The 21,362-nt window shown below is 39.9% G+C and overlaps 1 protein-coding gene across 1 annotated transcript; it reads right to left on the minus strand.

The window, feature by feature from the left end:
- Window positions 1-1,614: 1,614 nt before the first annotated feature.
- gss (glutathione synthetase) lies at window positions 1,615-20,488 on the minus strand. The gene is made up of 13 exons (XM_079239101.1): window positions 20,449-20,488; window positions 18,439-18,580; window positions 17,825-17,970; window positions 17,584-17,659; window positions 16,721-16,860; window positions 14,068-14,184; window positions 11,342-11,422; window positions 9,248-9,325; window positions 9,041-9,110; window positions 6,478-6,672; window positions 6,285-6,366; window positions 4,504-4,693; window positions 1,615-2,593 (listed from the first exon to the last, which is right to left on the minus strand). Exons 2-13 carry the CDS (start codon window positions 18,568-18,570, stop codon window positions 2,470-2,472), a joined length of 1,431 nt encoding a protein of 476 aa, XP_079095227.1. The 5' UTR covers window positions 18,571-18,580; window positions 20,449-20,488; the 3' UTR covers window positions 1,615-2,469.
- Window positions 20,489-21,362: the final 874 nt, after the last annotated feature.

Here is a 21,362-nt window from a genome sequence, read left to right on the forward strand (position 1 = left end):
CCACTGAAGGTCCCCCAGTTTGAACCTTGGTTTGGATTTTTCTGTGTCGGGTTTGGAGAACTTCCACCATGAGTCCATAAACATGCATGTCAGGAGTTAATGTGTAACCCATGTCTGGCCCGACTAGCTGTTCTGATTGGCTCTAACCATCTTGATGGTGAACCGAAGAGCCAAAGGGAATAATGGTTTTGATCAGTTAAATAAAACCTCAAGAAAACCTCAAAAAAAGATAAATATTGATGACTTTGAAGACATAAAATTAAATTCTGCTTATTCATGTTTCACCAAATCATCGGGAAGATCAACTATGACCAATGAAATAGAGCTTAATAAAGCCCAAGCCTGTTCTAGTCATGTAAACTTGTACAAAGTTGACTTTCTAAGGAAACCAGCAGGTTGTGTCAAAATTCCCCTTTAAATCAGCATCACTGTCCCCCACCAACTGCGATGGACTGGTGAGCGGTCCAGGGTGTACCCTGCCTGTCGCCCAAAGCCAGCTGGGATAGGCTCCAGCTTCCCCGCGACCCAGAACTGGATTAAGCGGTTCAGAAAATGAATGAATGACTGAATGAATGTCCCCCACCAAGCGGTGACGGTAAAAGGAAGAAAAGTGAATGAAAATGTTTAAATTTAAGGTTTTTTGCTGACAGTCTGATTACATTTGAGCTAATATATGGCGATACAGCTTCCATAAGACATCTCCTAAAGCAGTGCTTTTTAACCACTGGGCCGTGGCACACTAGTGTGCCGTGAGAGATCATCAGGCGTGCCCTGAGAAATGACCCAATTTCATCTAATTGGTCTAAAAAGCAGCTCTGTCTTCATCCAAACAGGCCCCTGTTAAAGATAATAAAATTCCATCTTCTTGTGTTTATCTGATTTCTATTCAAGAGGCTTTGAAAAGATGGACTTTATATTAATAATATGGACTTTTTTTTGGTTTGTGGTGTGCCTTCTGATTTTTCAGTGAGAAAAAGTGTGCCTTGGCTCAGAAAAGGTTGAAAAACAGTCCTAAAGCATCATAGGAACCATCAGTCTGGACATAACCTGATTCTTCTTCTCTGTCTTCCTGTTTTTCCCATAATGCAACACTTACCAAGCAATACGTAGCGCTAATCTCTGTATAGGAAATATTCTGTATGCAAGTTGATTTAGTTTAACAAGTTGCTAAATTTCCTCCAGAAAACAATCTCAGGATTGATTCAGAGTTCTGTTTGTCAGTAAAGCTCATGTATGTGGTAAATAAAGCAGCTTGTTTTCAGTATTCATGCTTATCGGTCTCTAGTCGAGTAAAATGAAGCATTTAAGTAACAGAAGAGTCAACTTTTAGTCTCACTGTGGTAAAGTTACATGCATTACCTGAAATGTCAGACTGTTTGTTCAGGAAACAGATGTTATTGACAAAGAACAAAATATCTGCAGGTTGTTGACAGAATGAGCAGAGACAGCAGCGCTTTTCAGAAATGACGTTTATTTTTTTATGTTTTTGGTCCACAGAGAAAGCCTTTTAGGTCTCAACTCTCAATCTAACAAAAGAATTTAAACTGGTTTTTACCACAACATGATTGTAGTGAATTTCTTTCACATTAGATAGAATGAATGGTGATCAGCTTTTTTTTTTTTTTTCTTTTAATTTTTTTTATTTAAACTATTTCAAGCTGTTTTTACTTCATGTAGGGGGATACAAAAAAGAAATATTAATAACTGCATTATATTTATCAGGACACATAACTGTAGTGCTGGATGAGGTAGTGGTCCCTTCATTTTCAAAGAAAAAAAATGTGTTTTTCCGCGAAATTTTTGTAAATTTGGGCAATTCTATACACTCAGCGTGTAGTAATGTTGAGAAAAGCTTGTTCTTTTATTGTTGTTAAGTCAATCACTTTATTTCCTGTAATGCGTGAATTAATTTATTTTGAAAAATTTCTTAAGATCTTCTTATAATTTAGTTTAATAAATTTACTCAGATAATTTTCTGTTTATTTAAATGTGTTTATACATTACAACTAAACCTCACTGCTATAAAAATAAAGCTGAATTTTGTTGAGCTGTAGCTGCATGTTTTTAAAAAAAAGAAATAATGGTGCAAACCGAGTCATCTGCTCTCATCGTCTAAGGAGACTTTCTTTTCCCTCTGCTCTGATGATTCTCCATGTTACAGCTGGACATCTCATCATAAAAGATTGTTTTTGAATCAAAGACAAACCATTAAAACCAGAAGTCGTATTTTGAGCTAGGAACTGGTAAAAATATTCCACCTCAACAACGTGCAGCGTCAGTAACCCAAACAGCAGCTCTACAGTGCATCTCCAGAAGGAAAGGACATGATGGATCATACTGAGATATGCTATGTTTGTAGTGGTTTGGTGTTTATCTTCCAGCGTTGTGAGCTACAATTCCCAGTGCTTCTGTCTGATGCAGTCAGAGTGCGACCAGGACTTTGGCTGCTTCAGCTGGTAGTAACTTCTCTCAGATGAGTAGAGGATTGTCCAGCACGGCCACACCAGCAGCGACGCCTCCGTCTGAGTGCTCTGAACTCTTCGTCCTCAGCAGATGACCCACACACTCATTCATCACCATGTCTTCACCTTGCCTGTGTGGAAACAATGGAAGAACTCAGACAAGACAAGCTTACACTGATATCATGATGTGTTTATCTGAAGGAGACATCCAGTACCAGATGTCAAACGTTTACAGTTATCTACTGGTACTTTATGCAATCAATTCATAAAGCTTTAATAAAAGAAACTAGACTTCTTTCTTTTTTTCGTCAAGACATTTCATGTTGGTGTGAAATACTTAACTAGTCTGAGGGCAGTTCATGCTTATAAAGGAACGCACACACATTCAGGGTCACTGAGGTCACATAGGGTCACCGCTTTATTTACCATCGTGAGGGTCCTTCATGAGTGATTTACCTGAACTGTTTTGGTCACAAAGTCTAATAGCGGGTTTCCCATGAACATTTCCAGGAAGTTTTAATATGCAGAGTTTATTGATCAGAGTAAAATAATTCCTGGTATTCTGCTTGGTTTTGATCCAGGGAACTGATCGTAACGACAGGTACAGGTGTAGGTAAGGAGGCTATAAAAATTCATTTAATTAATTACAGGCTTTTGTAATTAATACATCTGAATTAATCACATTTTTATTATTATTTTTATAACATTTTTTAGTTTAGTGGAATCTAGCTGAATCAGAAACAGATATTAACATTGTAAACTCAGACTCTGGTAATATCTGGAAAACGCATTACATTTCATTTTTTTGCACTATAAAACTAAATACAAACTCTCCCTGGTCAAAACTGAACAGAGCTCGAGTAAAAGTCATATTTTAAGTACTTAATAGTCTCGTGCTGTTCTTCAATTAGGAGCCAAAAACATGTTGGAGAACTTTTTATCATTTTCATGTACATTCTTCATTAGTCGGCAAACCAGGTAAGGATTAGTCTGTTCCAACCAAGCGGCAACCTGCAGCGGTTAAAAGTGAAGCCTATGCAGAAGTGCATAAAACTGCAGTTCCCCCTTCATCCTCTAGGGGCTGCAAAACAGAGCGAATTCTCATAGACTCCCATGTTAAAAAGACCAACTTCACAGCAGAAATAAACATGTTTACAGTCTGATAGAAAAACCTTTTAGGTTTATTAGATCAGGTTTACCTTCATGACAACTGTGGCAAGAGTGATATTTTTATTTTTATTTTTTTTTTTTTAACGTAACTCATGTGTTTAGAAGTAATTTAATCCTGAAATTCAGGATAATTAAGTTTCCGTTTGACTGACAGGTACCCAATATCCTGCTGCAAGAAGGCAGAGTGTAACACAACCATGGTTTTTAGCCGGTTATTTAGCTTTAGCTTGCCTATCTCTGTCAGCTGGTTAGCTCAGTTAGCTCTTAGCTACAGGCAGGTCAGAGTTTGATAGACGGCAATCAGCCACTCAGTCATCAGCCCTCCTCTCAGCTCTACCTATTTGCCCATTTTTGTATCTTCCAGGAGTGAGGACATGCATAACGGTGCTAAGGTGGCGATGGTAGGAACCGCCCATTCAGCTTCAGAAACGTATGAGTGACGTCACAGAGCCTCCGTCCATCTTCTATAAACAGTCTATGGTGCTAGCTTTGGCACTTTTCATTTTCAGTCAGGTCATGGAGCAGAGGGGATCATCTCCTGCTCTGGCTTGGACCTGGATGCTACAGCCCAACTCTATTCATAGGGGTTTGAATGGGGGCGGAGCCTGTGGCACCACTCAGTGAATGAAACCGGTTTTCCCGTCAGTCACCGAAGGTTTCCGGAAATGGCAGAAAAAGTTAACAGATTTCTCATAAGTATCCTTCATTTAAGTAAAGTTTAAAGATAAAATATCTTCTCCGCTTGGAGTCTTGAGGAGCTTGAGCATCACAGTCTTACAAACAAGTTGGCGCAGGTCTACATCTGCATCTATACATGTCTTCAAACAAAACAAACAGGCATAAACAGTGAGAGACAGTCCTGCTGACATACCTTACATATGCTCCAAACACTCCGAGCTCACTGAGGCAGTTACTGATTGTGAGCGGGCCGTCCCGTCTCAGTAAGTAGTTTTGTACTGGGGTGGGATTGATTTTATCCATCAGGATATAAGCTGTCCGCTCCGTATTGTCCTTCACTCCCTCAAGGACCCGACAGATCTCTGATCCATAGATGTTGTTACCTATGGAAAAAGAATGCTTAAACTTTGACACATGTAAGACACTTTTATGAAACAAAAATTAAGAAACAAAGGAGGGAAGGGATCTGGTTGAAATAATGACTAAAGCATATAAACATCTACCATCCAAAATTTTAGCAAAAATATCCAAATCCTGTAAAAGAAGCTGAAATTGACTAATAGTAAATAAAAACTTTATGAAAATCATTACATTATTTTCTAATTCTGGTTTAATAGCCATTTTTTTAAAAAGCAAACAAATAAGATAATTTATTACATATTACATCCCTCATAAACTAATATTGTGTTGAACAATCCTTTAATGTTTCCGCTACAGTCAGGTGTTTTCTGTTCCTCTCAGTCAGACTTCTGCACCTGTTGACAGGTATTTTGTCCCACTGTTCGACAGAAAAATGCTCTAATTTGTCCAGGACCAATTTGTTTGTTTGGTTTTTTTTTTTCTTTCTTCAATTAATTAAATGAAAAAACAGTGATTTCTATTGCTAAATTGTATTTTTGCAAAATTTTACTAATTGTTTCTTTTTTAAGTCTCCAGTTATTTAATAAAAGGGGATGAATACATCTGAGCACAACTGTACATAAACAAAAGTGGAAAACAGAATTGTCAGGGGATGAGTGGCGGTCCATTTGTCTGCTGCAGGACACCTCAACTAGCTCAAGACAATGGAGACAATTTGGCTGGAAAAATCTGGTGAGGTACTTTATAACTCCAAACATGAAAAGCAAACAACTGAAAACTCCCCAAGAGTGCTGGAGACTGTGTGGCGAGTGGCCGTTCATGTCTTTTGGACGTGTAAAAAAATTGCAACTTTTTGGAAAAATGTCATAACAGTAATGGAAGAAATGTTTGGATATAAAATATCTGGTGATCACCAAATTGTGTACCTAGGCCTGATGGAGGGATCCATCGGGCTAAAAGATTTCTATTTGGTTAAAATTATGCTCATAACCAGGAAGAAAGCAACAACAAGGAACTGGTTAAAAGGCGACTCAGTGGAGCTGCAACAATGGATTGGCAAAATAGAGGAAATCTATCTGATGGAAAAAATGACTTTTTATTTGAGGTTGAAAGCAAGTAAATTTGAGAAAATGTGGTCAGAATGGAATGTCAATAAAGCCCAGATCTATCTATAACAGGCTGTTTTTATTGTCTATAATTTGCATAATTTATACCTTCTTTTTTTCTTGTTTGTTTGTTTTGAAGATCCAGTTTGAGACTCTGCTTTTCTATTCTCTCTTACGTACTGCTTAATTGTTTTTTGTTTTCATGTTTTAATTTCTTTTACTTTTCATTGCTTTTATTGTTTTAGCTTTTATTCCCTTAACTTCTATTGTTATAATCTCACTGCATGTCTTTACTGTTCTTTACTGTGTGAAAGTGCTAAATAAATAAAGTTGAGTTGAGTTGAAGAACCCCACAGATTGTGTTGTGTTCGAAAAATCTCTGAAGTATTACAAATAAAATGTAGCACTTTCATTAGTAGTACTTTCATTATTACTAAAAAACTAAAAGAAAGGAGTTTATATTATGGAGGATTTTACTTTTTTGCTTATTCAGAATGTGTCTGTATACCTCCTCCTTCTCGCTGAGGTTTCAGGACGAACTGGTCCGGTGCAGCCAAAGCCATTGCTACCGTTTTGTCCCCTTCTGGTCCCTGTAAACAGCAGTAAGGCTCAGCTGAGGAGTAGTGCGACTTGGATGTTTCAGCACAAAGAAAACACCAACATAATAAATAAAACAAGTGAGTTGGGACCTTTTTCCTCACCATGTCTAGAGTGTAGAGCCCAGCGAATGTGGCCCTGATCTGTTCCACTACTTGAGGCTGACCTGGGAAGAAGTTCTCCAGAACTCCAGGTCTGGCCAGAACCTGTTGGACTTTCTTTGTTCCAGCCAAGTGAGTGCTGATATCTGGACATTTCACAGCCTGAGAGCGCTCCATCATAAGACGAGCATCCCAGCACTACCATTCAAAAACAACAGATGTGATTTCAAAGCCCTGCATCATGGTACAAGTTCAGAGAAAACTGCATTTATTTCACTAAAACAACCATTAAAACATTAAGTAACCAACATTTATGAATCTTACTTTGGAGCATTTTGTCTATAATGAAGTCTATATATTTAAGAACACAATTCTTCAAAGTTTTTTGAGCTCTATTGTGTCTACAAGGCCTTTCTGGGGTACCGGCTGTTTGCTTTTTCTGGATCAACATTCCTGACAAAGCAGTAAGCGCATTGACCAGCAGAGCGTAGCAACAGTTTGTTTTACCGGCACAGAGAGCATGTGACCCCAGACTGACAACATCAACAGAGACCTGAAGCAGAGTGACGCGCTGGCACAGAGGATGTTACTGCTAAAAACTCAGAGAAAACCTGCTTTCAGTGTGGCCACGAAGCGAACGGGACCGCTGCAGTGTAAAAGAAATCCATGTTTCAACAAGTTTCACACAAAATAATCCAGAAGACAGGATTTCATAGAGGATTTGAAGCTCTGATGTCTGGCAATGCAAACCTTGGTGATTTCAGAATAGTAAAATCTAACTGAACGGCTACATTTCCTCAGAGTACCATGTTGTTTTGGAATAAAAATTCATACGAAGCTTATAAACACCCAAAGTTTGGTAATGACTAATTAGAAGCCAAATGAATTGTGTGTTAATGTGCCTGTAACTGTTTAATAGAAAGCAGTACAACAGTCTGAAAGGAGATCTTTCCCCACATCATTTTATTCCTTCAGGTCTGTACAGGTCTTATATACTGTATTCACTCACCCATTCAAATAGTTGAATTTGGGTGTTCTGATCACTTCCAGGCTACGAGATGTAAAAAACCCAGCACCTAGGCCTGCAGACTGTCTCAACAAACATAAGTGAAAGACTCAATCGCTCTTATGAGCTCAGAGAATTCCACGGTGGCATCGCTTAATGGAGGCGGTATCAATAGGATGCTACCTGTGCAACAAGCCCAGTGAAATTTCTTTGCAACTAAATACTCAATAGTCTGCGGTTTTGTAACAAATTTGAAGCGTTTCAGAACAGCAGCAGCTCAGCCATGTAAATAGCCATGGCTGTCAATCCCCACAGACCTCCAGACTTCATATGGTCATCAGGTTAGCTCCACAACAGCATCTACATAGCTTGGTGTTTGGGTTTCCATGGTGATCTGCTGCATCTGAGTCAAACATCACACCCAGTGCAATGCAAAGCGTCAGATGCAGTGGCGTGAAACTCGCCGCCACCGGACTTTCAGAGCAGTGGAAACATGTTCTCTGGAGTGACAATCACGCTTCTTCATGTGCCAATCTGACGAACAAGTCTGGGTTTGGTGGTTGCCAGGACAACGTTATCTGTTTTTTGGCACTGTGCCAGGTGTGAAGTTTGATGATGGGGGATTACGATGTGAGGTTGTTCTTCAGAAGTTCCTGTGAAAGAAACTCTGAATGCTTCAGTATATGAAGAGTTTTTGGACAATTCCATGTTCTTAACTTTATGGGAACAGATTGGAGATGGTTTCCTCCTGTTCTAACATGATTACCCACCAGGACACAAAGCAAGGTTCACAAAGACATGGATTAGCGAGTTTGGTCTGTAAGAACTTGACTGGCCTGGAGGGTCCTGCCCTCAACAGGATAGACACCTTTGTGGTGAATTCGGGCACGTTCACATCAGTCTTTTTGATTCAAATCCTGGTCCATTTGGTCTGGAAGTCCGTTTCGTTTGGGGCTAATGTCAATGCACAAACAAATTCTGATTTGGATCAAAGAAGTGGACTCAATCCACCTACAAACCAGGTCCTTGTCAGTTCCAAGCGGACCAAATACAGGAAGCGGCCTATAAAACAAAGTGCCTTGTGGGTTCAGCACACACTCTTCACCTGCATCGTGCTTGAACACAATTAAAACATACATGTGGGATAATAGACGGGTCTGGACGGGAGATGTAGCTCACGGAGAGGATGTGGAAGAATATGTTCAGATAAAAATTCTTATCCAGACCACTATGATCTGTATTTTTTAGCCTCTGCTGGAGTGAAACATTTTTTAAAAGGTCCGACTATTTTTAGAAGTGCAGCATGAACACGGTCTGTATTCACAATGCACTCTTAGGTCAACATCAGTGTCTGACCTCACAAATGTGCTTTTGGAAGAATTGTCAAAAATCCCCATAAAGACGCTCTTTACGTTCTGGGAAACTTTTCCCAGAACTTAAAGCTGTCCTAACTTCACAGGGTAAACCATATTAATGAACAATGGGATGTCTCTGTAGTTCATATGTATGTAAAATCAGATGAGGAAATACTTTAGGCAATATAGTGTATGTCCATGTTACCTGTTCAGAAGTGTAGTTCTGGGGCATGTATCCATTCCTGAAGTACACCACTGCAACCTCTTTGCCATCACTAAAATGACAGCAGCATAAGTGATGATTAAGTAAAAGGGATCACAATCAAGCCCTTCTGCTGCATACAGCAGGTTTCACTTTAGACAAGCAACCATAAATATGTTATCATGTACACATACGGAGCAGAAGACTTACACAAAGAGCCTCTTGTTCTGATCCAGAGATCCTGTTTTAAAGACGTCATCAAAGCGTTTTCTTACAGTCGAAATGTTTCTGAAAGATATATGACGTAAGAGGTCATTTCTGAAACATCTGTTTCAAACCAGATGATGGGCGACTCTTCAGCAAACAAGAAAAAAAGAAGTAAATGGAAATGTATGTGCTCAGCTGGAAGCTCATGGCCAAACACGCCAGTCTTGTATGAGCAGCTCCTGTTATTTTCTAAAATGACCGTCCCCTTACACACCACCAGCATCGTGCTGCACATGGCACTGCCTGGCATCACGGCTGCACGCCACCCTTTTATAAAAATGGTCTTAATATCTGCATTTTATTCTACAGTTAAAACGTTGCTTTCCAATCTAAATACAGTTTTTAGTGTTAATAATAACTGGGTATTTACAAGTTAAAGTTCATATTAAACTTCACCAGTAACTGCTATTGCAATGCAAGTGAACTGCATCAAAAGGATGAGACGAGACTCTGGCCTGCATCTATTTTGCACTGAGTGCACAGGTTACAGAGAAAATCTTTAACTCTACTTCACTTTGTTCTGTTCCTTAATAACTTATTTGTGCCAAAATTTAAAAGAAAAAACCAAAACAAAACAGAAAAAGATATGCATTGTGGGTAATGAAGTTCTCATATTGATGCAAGAATCTGAGCGCATTCATTTTTCTCAAACTCTGGAACAGTTCCTTTTTATTTATTTTTTTAACGTTGAATGAGCAAATTAATTTGTTGAACAGCTGTTGAACATTTAACTGAAACCTGTATTAATTAAACCATGAATTAAGAATTCTCATCAGCAATTAAATCATTCTTTAAATAAGTCACAACAGTGACACCACCACTATATATTAAACTAAATAACAAAAAAATAAAGAATTTTGGATCTAACAATTACAGTCACCACAGCCTATGATGTGTGGGCAGCTGATGGCTGTAGTGGGAAGCCTCCGACTGGACCGAGCAACATCGGCTTAACATGAACTATAATAAAAAGTAACGCTCATAGACTGTAGATAAAAAGATGGACGTAGCCTCCGTGACGTCACCCATAGGTTTCTGAAGAGCTGAAATGAAGCTCGGTGGGCGGTTCCTACCATCGCCATCTTCAGGGACATTCATGTCTTCTCGCCCGGAAAATGCATATATGGGCAAAGAAGTGGAGCTGAGAGTGGGGCTGTCAGCATCATGGTGAATGGTTGACATCGAGTGAACTCTGAGCTTTCTGTAGCTAACAGCTAACCCGGAGATAACAGGAGCTAACCAGCTAACGGAGGTAAGCGGGCTAAAGCTAAGTCACGTTGTTAACCGGCTAAAAACCGCGGTTGTTCTACGTTCTTCTTACTTGAAGCGGGAGATCGGGTACCTGTCAATCAAAAGGACACGCCCCTAAATATGTTAAACTTCGAGATTAAATTATTTTTAAACGGGCAAGTTAGAAAAAAATTCACTCCCCCCACAGTTGTCATGAAGGTAAACCTGACCTATTAAACCTAAAATGGATTTTTGAACCAGGCTGTAAACATGGTTTTTTCTGCTGTGAAGTTGGCCTCCATTGGGATTCGCTCTGTTTTGCAGCCAGCTCCTAGCAATAACCCCGGCTGCAGCCTGGAGAATGGGGTGGGCCTGGATATTGGGTGGAGTTGGATGTCAAATGGGCGTGGTTAGGATTTGGGTCAATGTCAGGGTTGGGGTTAGCAGTGCTCATTTAGAGGGAAGGAGAAACATGATCCAATCAAAATGTTGAGGGGTTGGACATCCAGCCCTGCCTTATTCTCCAGTCTGCTGCCAAGACCCTCTCGCCCCTAGTGGATGACGGGGGAACTGCAGTTTTATGCACTTCTGCATAGGCTTCACTTTTTATCGCCGGACGTTGCTGCTTGGTAACGTTACACTACAGACGTAGATCACTGGTATGTTTTCTAGGGAAAAGACGCACATGTGCAAGAAAGTTGCTGATCTGAGTTAGTCATTAAAATAGTTTTTAAAACAAACAAATACAATATTAGATTATGTGTTGATACGTGTACTTCTTCAGTGAAAGCCCCTCATATCTCTTACCTCTTCCACAACTCGCTCTCAATGTAGCGCTGATCAAAGATGTTCCTCTGGACTTCTTCCACCAAGAACATGACAACGGCTCTGAAACAACAGATAGTCCTGGTGATATCCTTTAGAAAAAAAATCATCACATCTGGATCAGGAACTATTTTCTTATTCCTTTTTAGAAGATATTTGTAACCCTTTGAGAACCACTGCTAAAATTACAAGCTTGTAAAAATATATAGGAACCAAGTCACGCAGAAAGTCACTGAGCTCACATACTCCAGTATGAATAAACCTGACGAGTCGTTTACCTTCCTGTTGGTTAACAACAGTCTGCAAATGCTGATTACTTCAACATAAAGTCAATTTATTGTCCATTTTCTACTTGCCAAAACAAAACGTCTGTTCTTCAGCACAGATTGTAATGCATAAAATCCATTTACAGCTTCAGCTTGGCAATGTAAAGTGTGATAAGCCATCATCAATGCAGACAGCAGTAAATTTAACGCAGACGCTGTGGACAAGAAAAGGATGAGCAGACTCTACGTCCTGAGGAAGCTCCTGCATATGAAGCAAACTGCTGGAGATGTTCTTCTACTGTTTGTAAACCAGTGGTGTGCCGGGGAAGCAGCGCCAGCTCCAGAGATGCCTAAGGAATCAAAAAACTCTTTCATAAGGCCGGTAAGATCCTTAAACAGAACCTGGAGACAATTAGAGAAGAGGAGGTCTCCAAATAAACGGGTGTATCACTCACAATTCTTCACAAACCAATATACCATCGACTGGAGGGACAGCAGATTTCTAAAGTTCAGCTGTCATTAAAAAAAATATATATATATCATTCCTCCCATTTTTAATAACTCTGTTCAATAAAACTTCGATGTCTGAGAGGTGATCACATCTCTGCACTGCATCCATATCTGAACTTGTCCAAAGCCTTCCTGTGCATGTTACTATTTACTGTTTTCATGTTTTTCTTGTTTAGTTCTTCTCTTTTCTTCCATTCTATTCTATTCTACTGTCATTCAGCAAACGCTTTTCTCCAATGCGACTTACATGTGAGAGTGAGAACACCACAAGCAAGAAATCAAACAACAGGAAACATCATGTATCACTTCTAGTCAGACTGCTCCAGTTGGACGCAGGTTTTATTTGTGTTTTTTTTATTTTTTTTATTTATGTAACTGTGATCACTGCTGTGGCAAAATAATCGTGGGATTAATAAAGTGCATAACTATTCATTTATCCATGTCTGTCTATCTGGGAAGCCACCAGCAGCTCTGCAGCCAGAGGATGAGGACAGTTAAGACGGCACATATGATCACAAAGGGATTTAGTTCATAATCTCTGCACCTGCCCCCGCATCCCACCTTCAGGAAAGAGGCATAGAAAACAGACAGAGGGCAGTGCCAAATTGTTCCCCACTGCTATTAATCTTCTTAACAAACATAACCGCTCAGAGCACACTGCTTCCTCCACAGTAGTAATTTGGGTATGTTGCTCTGAGAAAGCTTGTTTGTGCTGGATGTTCACAAGCAAAACACGCACGTTCATAGACTTATAGAAATTATTTTTCTTCTTTAGTCGTTCTGGATCAGACGGCCAATGAGACATTTAATTCTCACCACTGCTGCTGTGACAAACTCCTGGAAAAACAGTCTGACAAACCATTTCAGGCAGTTTTATTATGTCCCTACATGCTTTTATTTACAATTTCTGTCATTAATAAAGAAATCTCCAGAGATATTTTGTAAAACATCAAAAAGAGATGGGAATGTGGCACCTTTTCCTATTAGATGCTCCGCAACCTGACGATGTGTGTGGTGTTGCCAGAGGGTAGACTGAGCCTCTTCCAGGTCTATTCTAGGTTAAACTACGGTCCGTTTTAAAGAAAACTCCTTTAAGACAGTTGGTGGGGGCACAGAGATAATCAGCCCCACAATGCATCGCTGTGCTCTACTTTCATCTTAACAATTAATGCATGAACAAAGTTATTATTCATGCCATGTTAAAAATCTCAAATTGATGTTAGCTTAGTGAGAAATCCACCAAAATCCTCTTTATGAACAGTCTGACAGTTTTCAAGCCTCACATTACAAACAGCTGAAGGATCTCACACAAAATGAACCACTCAGTCGTCGCAGGGGGTCACACACACCCATCTTAAGGACTGTGGCTGAAAAAGTTTGGGAACCAGTGTTTTACAGCATCTTTAAGGGTTTTTAAATCAACAAACAGGAAGACCTGCTAGAAAAGTAACCGTGGCACCGTACATGCGCCATGGCATCCGGATGGAAAAGACGAAGACGCTGATGACCAATAGATCGGTCCAAATCAACCATATGGTGACAAATGTGTTGTTCTGACCTATTGATGCACACAACACGTTTACATTTAAGACAAATTACTGTAACTTATTTCAAAAAACATAAAAACAGAGTGGACAGCTTTGAGTTTTCCACAGATGGCTCGAGTTTTAAAAGACATCTCAAATGAAACCTTTATGTCTGAATGGGTTGAAGAAGTTTAGCTTAAGGCTGCATTACATCAACTATGTGGAACCATGAAGGATATCTGATGAATGTGACACCTATAGCTGGATGTGATCTGTCTAACAAAAATAAGCCATATGATTAGATGTCTGGACCCGGGAATGCGATGAAATGAGACGTGGCCTCGTCCATCTTGTAATACAAATCTGTACATCTGCTCTGAAATGCATGGAGATGTTTCATTCCTACCTCTCTGACCCATAGAGCTCCCAGGCTTTGGCAATCGCCCGAGCCAGACCAGCTGCGGGGTTGTTGTCGAGGATGCGCTGGCTCTCTTCCAACCTGCCGGCCACCTTCAGGATGTGTCTGTAGAGCCAGAGAGACAGCTCGTTTGGGAAATCCTAATTCTAGATTATTGCTCTTGTTGCGATCAGGGTGACGTCACTGGTTGGTGATCAATTTAAATCAAAAATTGTACACTTTTTTTTTTTTTTTTCCTAACATTTATGAATGGCATGGTGAATTTTAGATGGAGTTTAAACACTCACAGGCAGCTTTATTAGGTACACCAGTTGAATGGCAACTTCACATGTAGGCATGAAGCAATGGGTACCATGACTCGCTGAAGTTCAAACTAAGGCTACGTTCACACTGCAGGCCTTAATTACCATTTTCTGGTCAAAGCAGATTTTTTTTGCTTAGTTGTTCATGTTACATGTAAATAGGACCTATCTGCGGACTTCTGTGTGAACAGCTCACGCTCCTGAAGTGACCTGCGTGCTCAGCTGAACATTAATGGTGTCACACACAGAACGGTGTTTACACCGGGAAACACCTGTTGATGGTCCCACGAACCCATTTTAAAACCAGGGGAGACCGTTCTTTTAAAGCTGTCGCTCCCCGTCTCTGGAATGAGCTTCCCCAGGATCTGCGCTCTTTGGACTCAGTAGATGCTTTTAAAAACAGATTTGTTCAGGCATTTTAGCTCCAAAAAGACTCAGTGGCACTGCTGTCTTTTTATTGAAAACACTGCAGGTTTTTATTGTTGTGAAGCACTTTGTGACCTTGTGTCTATGAAAAGCGCTATAAAAATAAAGTTGATCTTATCTCACAGAAACAAACATGGAGGTAACCGGTACCGTCATTTACAGGCTTGTGCTAAAAACTGTGTGAGGTGGCAAATTAATGAGCAGGTTGTAGAGGAGAGAAAAATGTTTAATTTTGCTTTGATGTTCCTGCTTGGAGCAACTGCAGCAACATCAGTGCAGAGGAGTGTGTGGAGGAGTGTGTGGATGCGAAGCCAGGAGGATGCAAGTGGTTTCACAAAGCTGGAGTTCTTCTAAAACTTTACAATGTCTATAAATACCTTTCACACATCTGTCAATACATCGCCTCAAGACATTCAAGCTGCATCATGTTGTTCAGGAGACACATTACCTTGAGAAGGGGAGAACTGGGGCTGTACTGGTTAGCAATGGGGGCTGGTTACCGCACCTTGGTGAACCTGTTTGGCATCGCCAAATCTGCTGTTTGCTTCGTAGTCCGTGACTTTAGCAGAGCTGTGCATCGTGTCCTCGTGCCTGAGTACATCATACTATCTCCGGGAAACGATCTCCAGAATGATGTCGAAGTCGCATTGAACGTGACCTGGCTGTTCAGACTGAAGTCGAATGTCAAAATATCAGACAAGTATCGGATGTAGGACCACATATCCAAGTGGCCTGGGTCACATTTGAACGACCTGGATCTGTGTCGTTCAGACTGTTATGACGACCAGATACAGCTCACATAGGGGCAAAAAAGAAAACAAAAAAAACATTGGATTTGAGTCACTTCAGCCTGCAGTCTGAAAGTAACCTAAATGACTTTGACTCTGGCCTGGTTCTTGGTGGTACTGGTGGTACTGGTCTCTGTCTCCATTTCAGCTGCTACATTTGAAAGCAAAATGAAAACATTGATCCATCCTGCTGCTTGTGAAGTAGCCTCATGGTGAGGAGATGCTTTTTAGCACATTTTGGGTACCTCACAACCAAATAAATATGGTTTTAAGTGTTGCTGCTGACCATGTCCATCCCTTTATGACCACAGTCTAGCATCTACTGATGGCTACCTCCAGCAGTTGATACGCTGTTACAAAGCTCAAATTCTCTCCCACTGTTTTTTTGAACATCACTGTCCTTCAACGGCCTCCACAGTCACCAGATCTCAGTCCAACAGAGCAGCTTTGGGATGAGGCGAAACGGGAGATTCTCCTCATGGATGTGCAGCAACTGTGTGATGGTTCATGTCAATACGGAGCAAAATCTGAGGAATGTTTTTTCAGCATCTTGTTGGATCTATGACACCGAGAACTTAGGTAGTTCTGAAGACAAAAGAGGGTGCAACCAGGAATTATCTAGATGTTTCTATTGAAGATGTACCGGTATTGGGGTCCTCTTCACCGAGGGCTGCCCCTGCTCTGACTGCATGGGTGTTGCTGTGGGGGCTGTCCCTGTCTGGTGGGTTGGGATCCAGCACTGCAGCCTTACAGTTGTGGCTTGGGTCCTGTCTGCCCGGACCCGGGTGGTCCCCATGGTGATGGCCTGGGTGGTCGTGAGTGGGGGTAGCCCTTTGTGTAGATGCACCCTGAGGATATTGTTTCCTTATCACATGTACCTGACCATTCGTCTTCTTTCAACTGTTATAGGGCGAATAGGGCATGGGTGAGGGTGGTTGTGGGTGGGTGTAAGGGGACTATGGATGTATGTGTGTGTGTTGTATCTATTTTGATGTAAATTGTTTTATGTAAAGCACTTTGTATTGATTTTAAGCATGTAAAGTGCTATATAAATAAAGTTTGATTTGATTCGATGTGCAAGAATTACAGTATGTTGATGTAAAGGATAACTAACGACTTTCTTACCTGTGTACATCTGGCGTGCGTGACGACAAGCCTCCAAAACTAGCAGCAAATGTGTTGATCTCGATCTGCTTTAGAGAAGACGTCTTGTCTTCGCTCTGGTCCAGCATGTAATCGGACCGATTGAGTCCCAGGACAACAGACTGAAAAGAAGACCAAGGACTTAAGAGTACTGATCGAGGCAGATTATTGAGCTTCAGACCAGGCTGCAACAATGTCGCCTCAAAAAGCTATTTAATCACATTTCTGACCCATTTATTGCTTTTTTTTATTTTAAAACAAAACATTGTTTACAAGCCCAAGCTAATATGCTTGGGGATTTACAGTAAAACTGAATAACTCTTGAACTTTTCTGATAAATATCAATATTTTCTTGATCAAGACAAGGAGATTTCCAATATTCCTAGACTAAAAAAGTTTCTAAAGTCACTTTAATTTTATGTTTCCTGGCTAATGTGGCCTATTTTACATATCCTAAAACATCTCTGGTTTCTAAACTTAACCATTCAGTGTTATGAGTTGATAGATTTTTCTGTCAAATTCAAGCATAAAACTGTCAAATAAATCATCAAAGAGAGTAAAACCTAAATTTGTTTCCCATGTGTTTCTCTAAAGTAATTGTTTCACCTAAAAAAAAAAGGACAACAGCAACCCTAATGCTTCAACAGCTTCATAAATCTCTGAAAACAATTTGCAGACAGAGAAATGACTCTGTAGTTCTGTTTTGTTTCTTTTTAAAACTAAGTGATAACGTATCTTCGCGGCTAAGCCTCTGATGCTTTTCCCAGAGCAACAGATAATATAAATATCACACAATCCAACTTTTATCATACATAATGGATGCATTCTTTAAGATCCTGGCATACCTGAGACTTTCCTTCTTTGAGGATCTGCTTATGGATCCCGAACAACCTTGCAGTGAAATCATCCACTTCAACAGTGCTGCAAAAACCAAAGACTCTGTTAAAATCATTAACAAGGAATTCAATACAACACACTGTTTATGAAATACACTGACAGATTATTTGAGGAGAGCTCCAGGTGACAATAGTCTCTTGAAACAACTCACAACAGCCAAACACGAACAGAGTTAGGTTGTTTCTTTACCTTGCTAACGCGCTGCACAGGAAGTCTGTGTCTTGGCTAATCTTGTCCACCAATGTGTTGTAGTGAGTTTGCACAGCCAGAGCCTGGAGGAACACAGCTTTGGGGACCGGCGAGGGGAAGAGCGTGAACGGAGCGTAGGTCACCAGCTGAAAAACAAGTTGAAGAAAGAAAGAAAAGAGTGCAGGCATCAACAAGCTGTTCCTTAGGAGCACAGTCAGTGGATGCACCGTGTGAATCCTTAAATGCAAACACAGGGTTGATAAAGAGACATTTGAAATCCTGTGATGTAGAGCAGAAAAATTTCCTAACATGACTTCACACTGAACACGCTTGTTTCATCGGCGATGGCTTTAAACACACTTGTGTTGGCTGCAGCTCCCAGCTTCACAAAGACAATATTAAACCAAAAACACATCCACATTTCAGGATCTGTAACAGCAGCGGGCCAATTGAAGTTTTTTTCCCCCTAAAAATGACTAGTTTTATGATTTTCTTATGGCAAATCTGTCATATGTAGACTAGTTTCTAATCCCTAGAAGTAGAACTGAAGGATGCAGAAAGTGTTTGTGGCCACTGCAGGTTTGTTAAAAAATGCACAAGCTTATAAATCACACCTCAGATGAGTTGGGGGTCTCTTGGATCCTCATCAGGACTCCCTGCAGGAGTGCTTCATCTCTTGCCACATCTGCCAGCTCTTTAATCAGAGAGGCATTCGTCATCACCTCATGCAGTGTCCTCTGTGCCATTCTAGTTCACCTGAGGTACCAAGAAGTAAAGGTTTACTGTAAAGCTTCACAAAAAAAAACAAAAAGTCATTGATGGACAAATACACTCTTTTAACAGGTAACATTACACGTGGGTGAAAGAGTTTGTTCATTTAAAATCAAGTACTTCCAAAACATACGTGCAGAATCCTCATAAGACAAAAATAGTGGAGTTTTTAACAAACAGTGATTCACTTCCAAGTAAACTGGGAATTATGTCACATTTTATGATTGTCATTATCACAATGACAAAAGGTTGATTTTCAATTATCAGTAAGCATATTTTGTGCATGAATAGAGTGTGTATTACAGTAAACTTTTTAAATGATACGATGTATTATGGTAAAGTAACATGAATAGACATGACATGCATGCATTTAGAATGTAAAAATGGATGTAAAGAGATGAATTTGAATACATAAATAACTTGTATTCCAGGATTGAACAGAAGTGGTGATGTGCAGTGTAACTTTTACAAGTTTTTGTTTTTTTTATGTTATAATTGTGCCGGACCCCAGGAACAATATGGGGATCCTAAATAAGCTAAACTAAACAAGGTCTAGGAATAACCTTTATCTTTGTAAAGCGTTGAGTGAAACAGAAATAAGAAACAAAAGACTACTTAATTCAATAATGAATCCACAGTATCTTGGCTACATTGTGTTGCATATTTATATCTTTATTTCTTCTTTTGCAGTGATAAAAATTCCACAGATCCCCTAAGTTTTCCTCTTCTGGATGCTCCTACCCAGAAGTTTGCTGGGATGCAGGCCTATCTTTAATCTAGCTTGTAAAACCTGCTGGGAACGCCTTTATTGTTTGGCCAAACACCTGAATATTTATGATGGAGATACACACACACACACACACACACACACACACACACACACACACACACACACACACACACACACACACGCTGAAAACTGTTCTATCTGGCATTGACAAAAGAATTCTTTCAACAATTCCTGGATCCAGATGATTATATGGATCAATCCTCAAAATTTACTTGTCTATTTAATTAAATCAAGACCGATTCTTAGAAATCTTAGAATTCTTAGAAAAAACAAGACATAAATAGTGAAAGTCGGTCTATAAGTTTCAGTGTAAAGTTACTGTCAGACAGACGGATGGACAGACAGACAGACTCACACCTGATAAAACTATACCTCCGCCACCTTCTTGGCGTGGGTTAAAAAACGCAGAAAACGTCATGTCAGAATAGTGAAACATGTGAAATTGTCCGTCTATAAAGCTCTAATGGTGAAACTAACGCGACTCTAACTGGGTTTAAAACCAAGTGAAAAGCTCTAATGGTGAAACTAACACGACCCTAACTGGGTTAAAAACCAGGTGAAAAGCTCTAATGGTGAAACTAACACGACCCTAACTGGGTTAAAAACCAGGTGAAAAGCTCTAATGGTGAAACTAACACGACTCTAACTGAGTTTAAAACCAGCTGAACGCCAAAGTCCAGCTGACAGCGGCACGCGCCTGCAGCCTGTTAGCCACCTACCTTAGCTAGCCGACTCGCACAGATTGTGTGAAAATGTCTGAAGATTTTCACTTCGGTGGTTTTGGTTCACTGTACGACTAACTGCCTGCGCTGACATCCAACATCGACTCAGAAATATCCGGTGTGTTTCAACTTCAGTGAGCTGCGACTGACTGAGTTGGTGATGTGCGTGCGTGTGTGTGTGTGTGTGTGAGCTGACGGGGCCAGAGTGAACTACTGTCAAATTGTACAAACACTACTTTCCGTATTTAAAAGATCATTAAGATTCCGAATTGTTTACTTGCCGAGATGTGTGGTTTATCTACATTTAGCAGAGACATATGGTGTAGATGTAGAGAACAGACCTTAGAGGAGCCCGACAGTCATGTTTTTGCTTCACCCATGTGATTCGTTCAGCCTCGTGCGACGTTCAATATACCTCGAAATCGCACCACTTTTGCGTTTGGCTTCCAATATGCAAGTTTTTCTATGTCAGTCAAAGAAACAAAAAAAAATAAAAATAAATAAATAAATAAACGAATAAAGCGAAAACATCTTATTGACAGGCATGTGTATCACTTACATTTTGACACAAGGGCATTTCATTTATTGCTTTATTGGCGCAATGACCTTAAAAAAATATCAGTCTTTTTTTTTCACCAATCCTGCTGGGGGCAGTGATAAAATTTACAGTAAGATTATCTTTAAATCTCACTTGTTATATAAAAATCCAACATTAAATGTAAATTATAATATCTTTCTCTTATATTTTCCTAGTTTTATAAAAATAAAAAAAAATGTTTTAAATTCCGTGGTTACAACGAACGTCGCTTGGATGTTAATGGCCGAGAGCCTGGCCTACTATTCACCGCTTATTGGTCAATAAGAATCGTTTAACCAATCACAGACTCGAAATTAAATTACGTAATTTACGTAATCTTGCTGCTCTGAAAATGCTGACGGAAGAATGAAACAGCATTTCATTCGGACGTAAATCTTGTCTGTCATTTGCGGGTGTGACTGATATTGGGACGGTTTTGTTTGATTTGTTATGATTCGTAATTTTATTGTTTCAAAACCAAGAGGAAATGCTGCTCATTCCTCACATCTTTTGAGCCGTACCAAGCAAAACAGGCATATGTTGCAAAAAAAAAGAAAAAAAAAAGTGGTTAAATGGTACTAAATACAGAAATGAATCTTTTAGGGACTTGGGATATATTTTAGTTGAGGAACCGAGATGTCTACAAACTAAATTCAACTTCTGTGATTTCATTTAAGC

The sequence above is a fragment of the Telmatherina bonti genome (assembly GCF_933228915.1).
Source record: "Telmatherina bonti genome assembly, chromosome: 4".
In the NCBI taxonomy this organism is placed as follows: Eukaryota; Metazoa; Chordata; class Actinopteri; order Atheriniformes; family Telmatherinidae; genus Telmatherina; species Telmatherina bonti.

What these genes read in the sequence shown, in the direction of transcription:
- gss (XM_079239101.1), bottom strand. Translation starts at nt 18,570, where the DNA reads ATGGCACAGAGGACACTGCATGAGGTGATGACGAATGCCTCTCTGATT. An exon ending in CGCACGCCAGATGTACACAG is followed by an intron (nt 14,185 to 16,720) that starts GTAAGAAAGTCG and finishes CTGGCTCTACAG; the next exon opens with ACACATCCTGAAGGTGGCCG. An exon ending in GTGTTTGGAGCATATGTAAG is followed by an intron (nt 2,594 to 4,503) that starts GTATGTCAGCAG and finishes GTTTCCACACAG; the next exon opens with GCAAGGTGAAGACATGGTGA.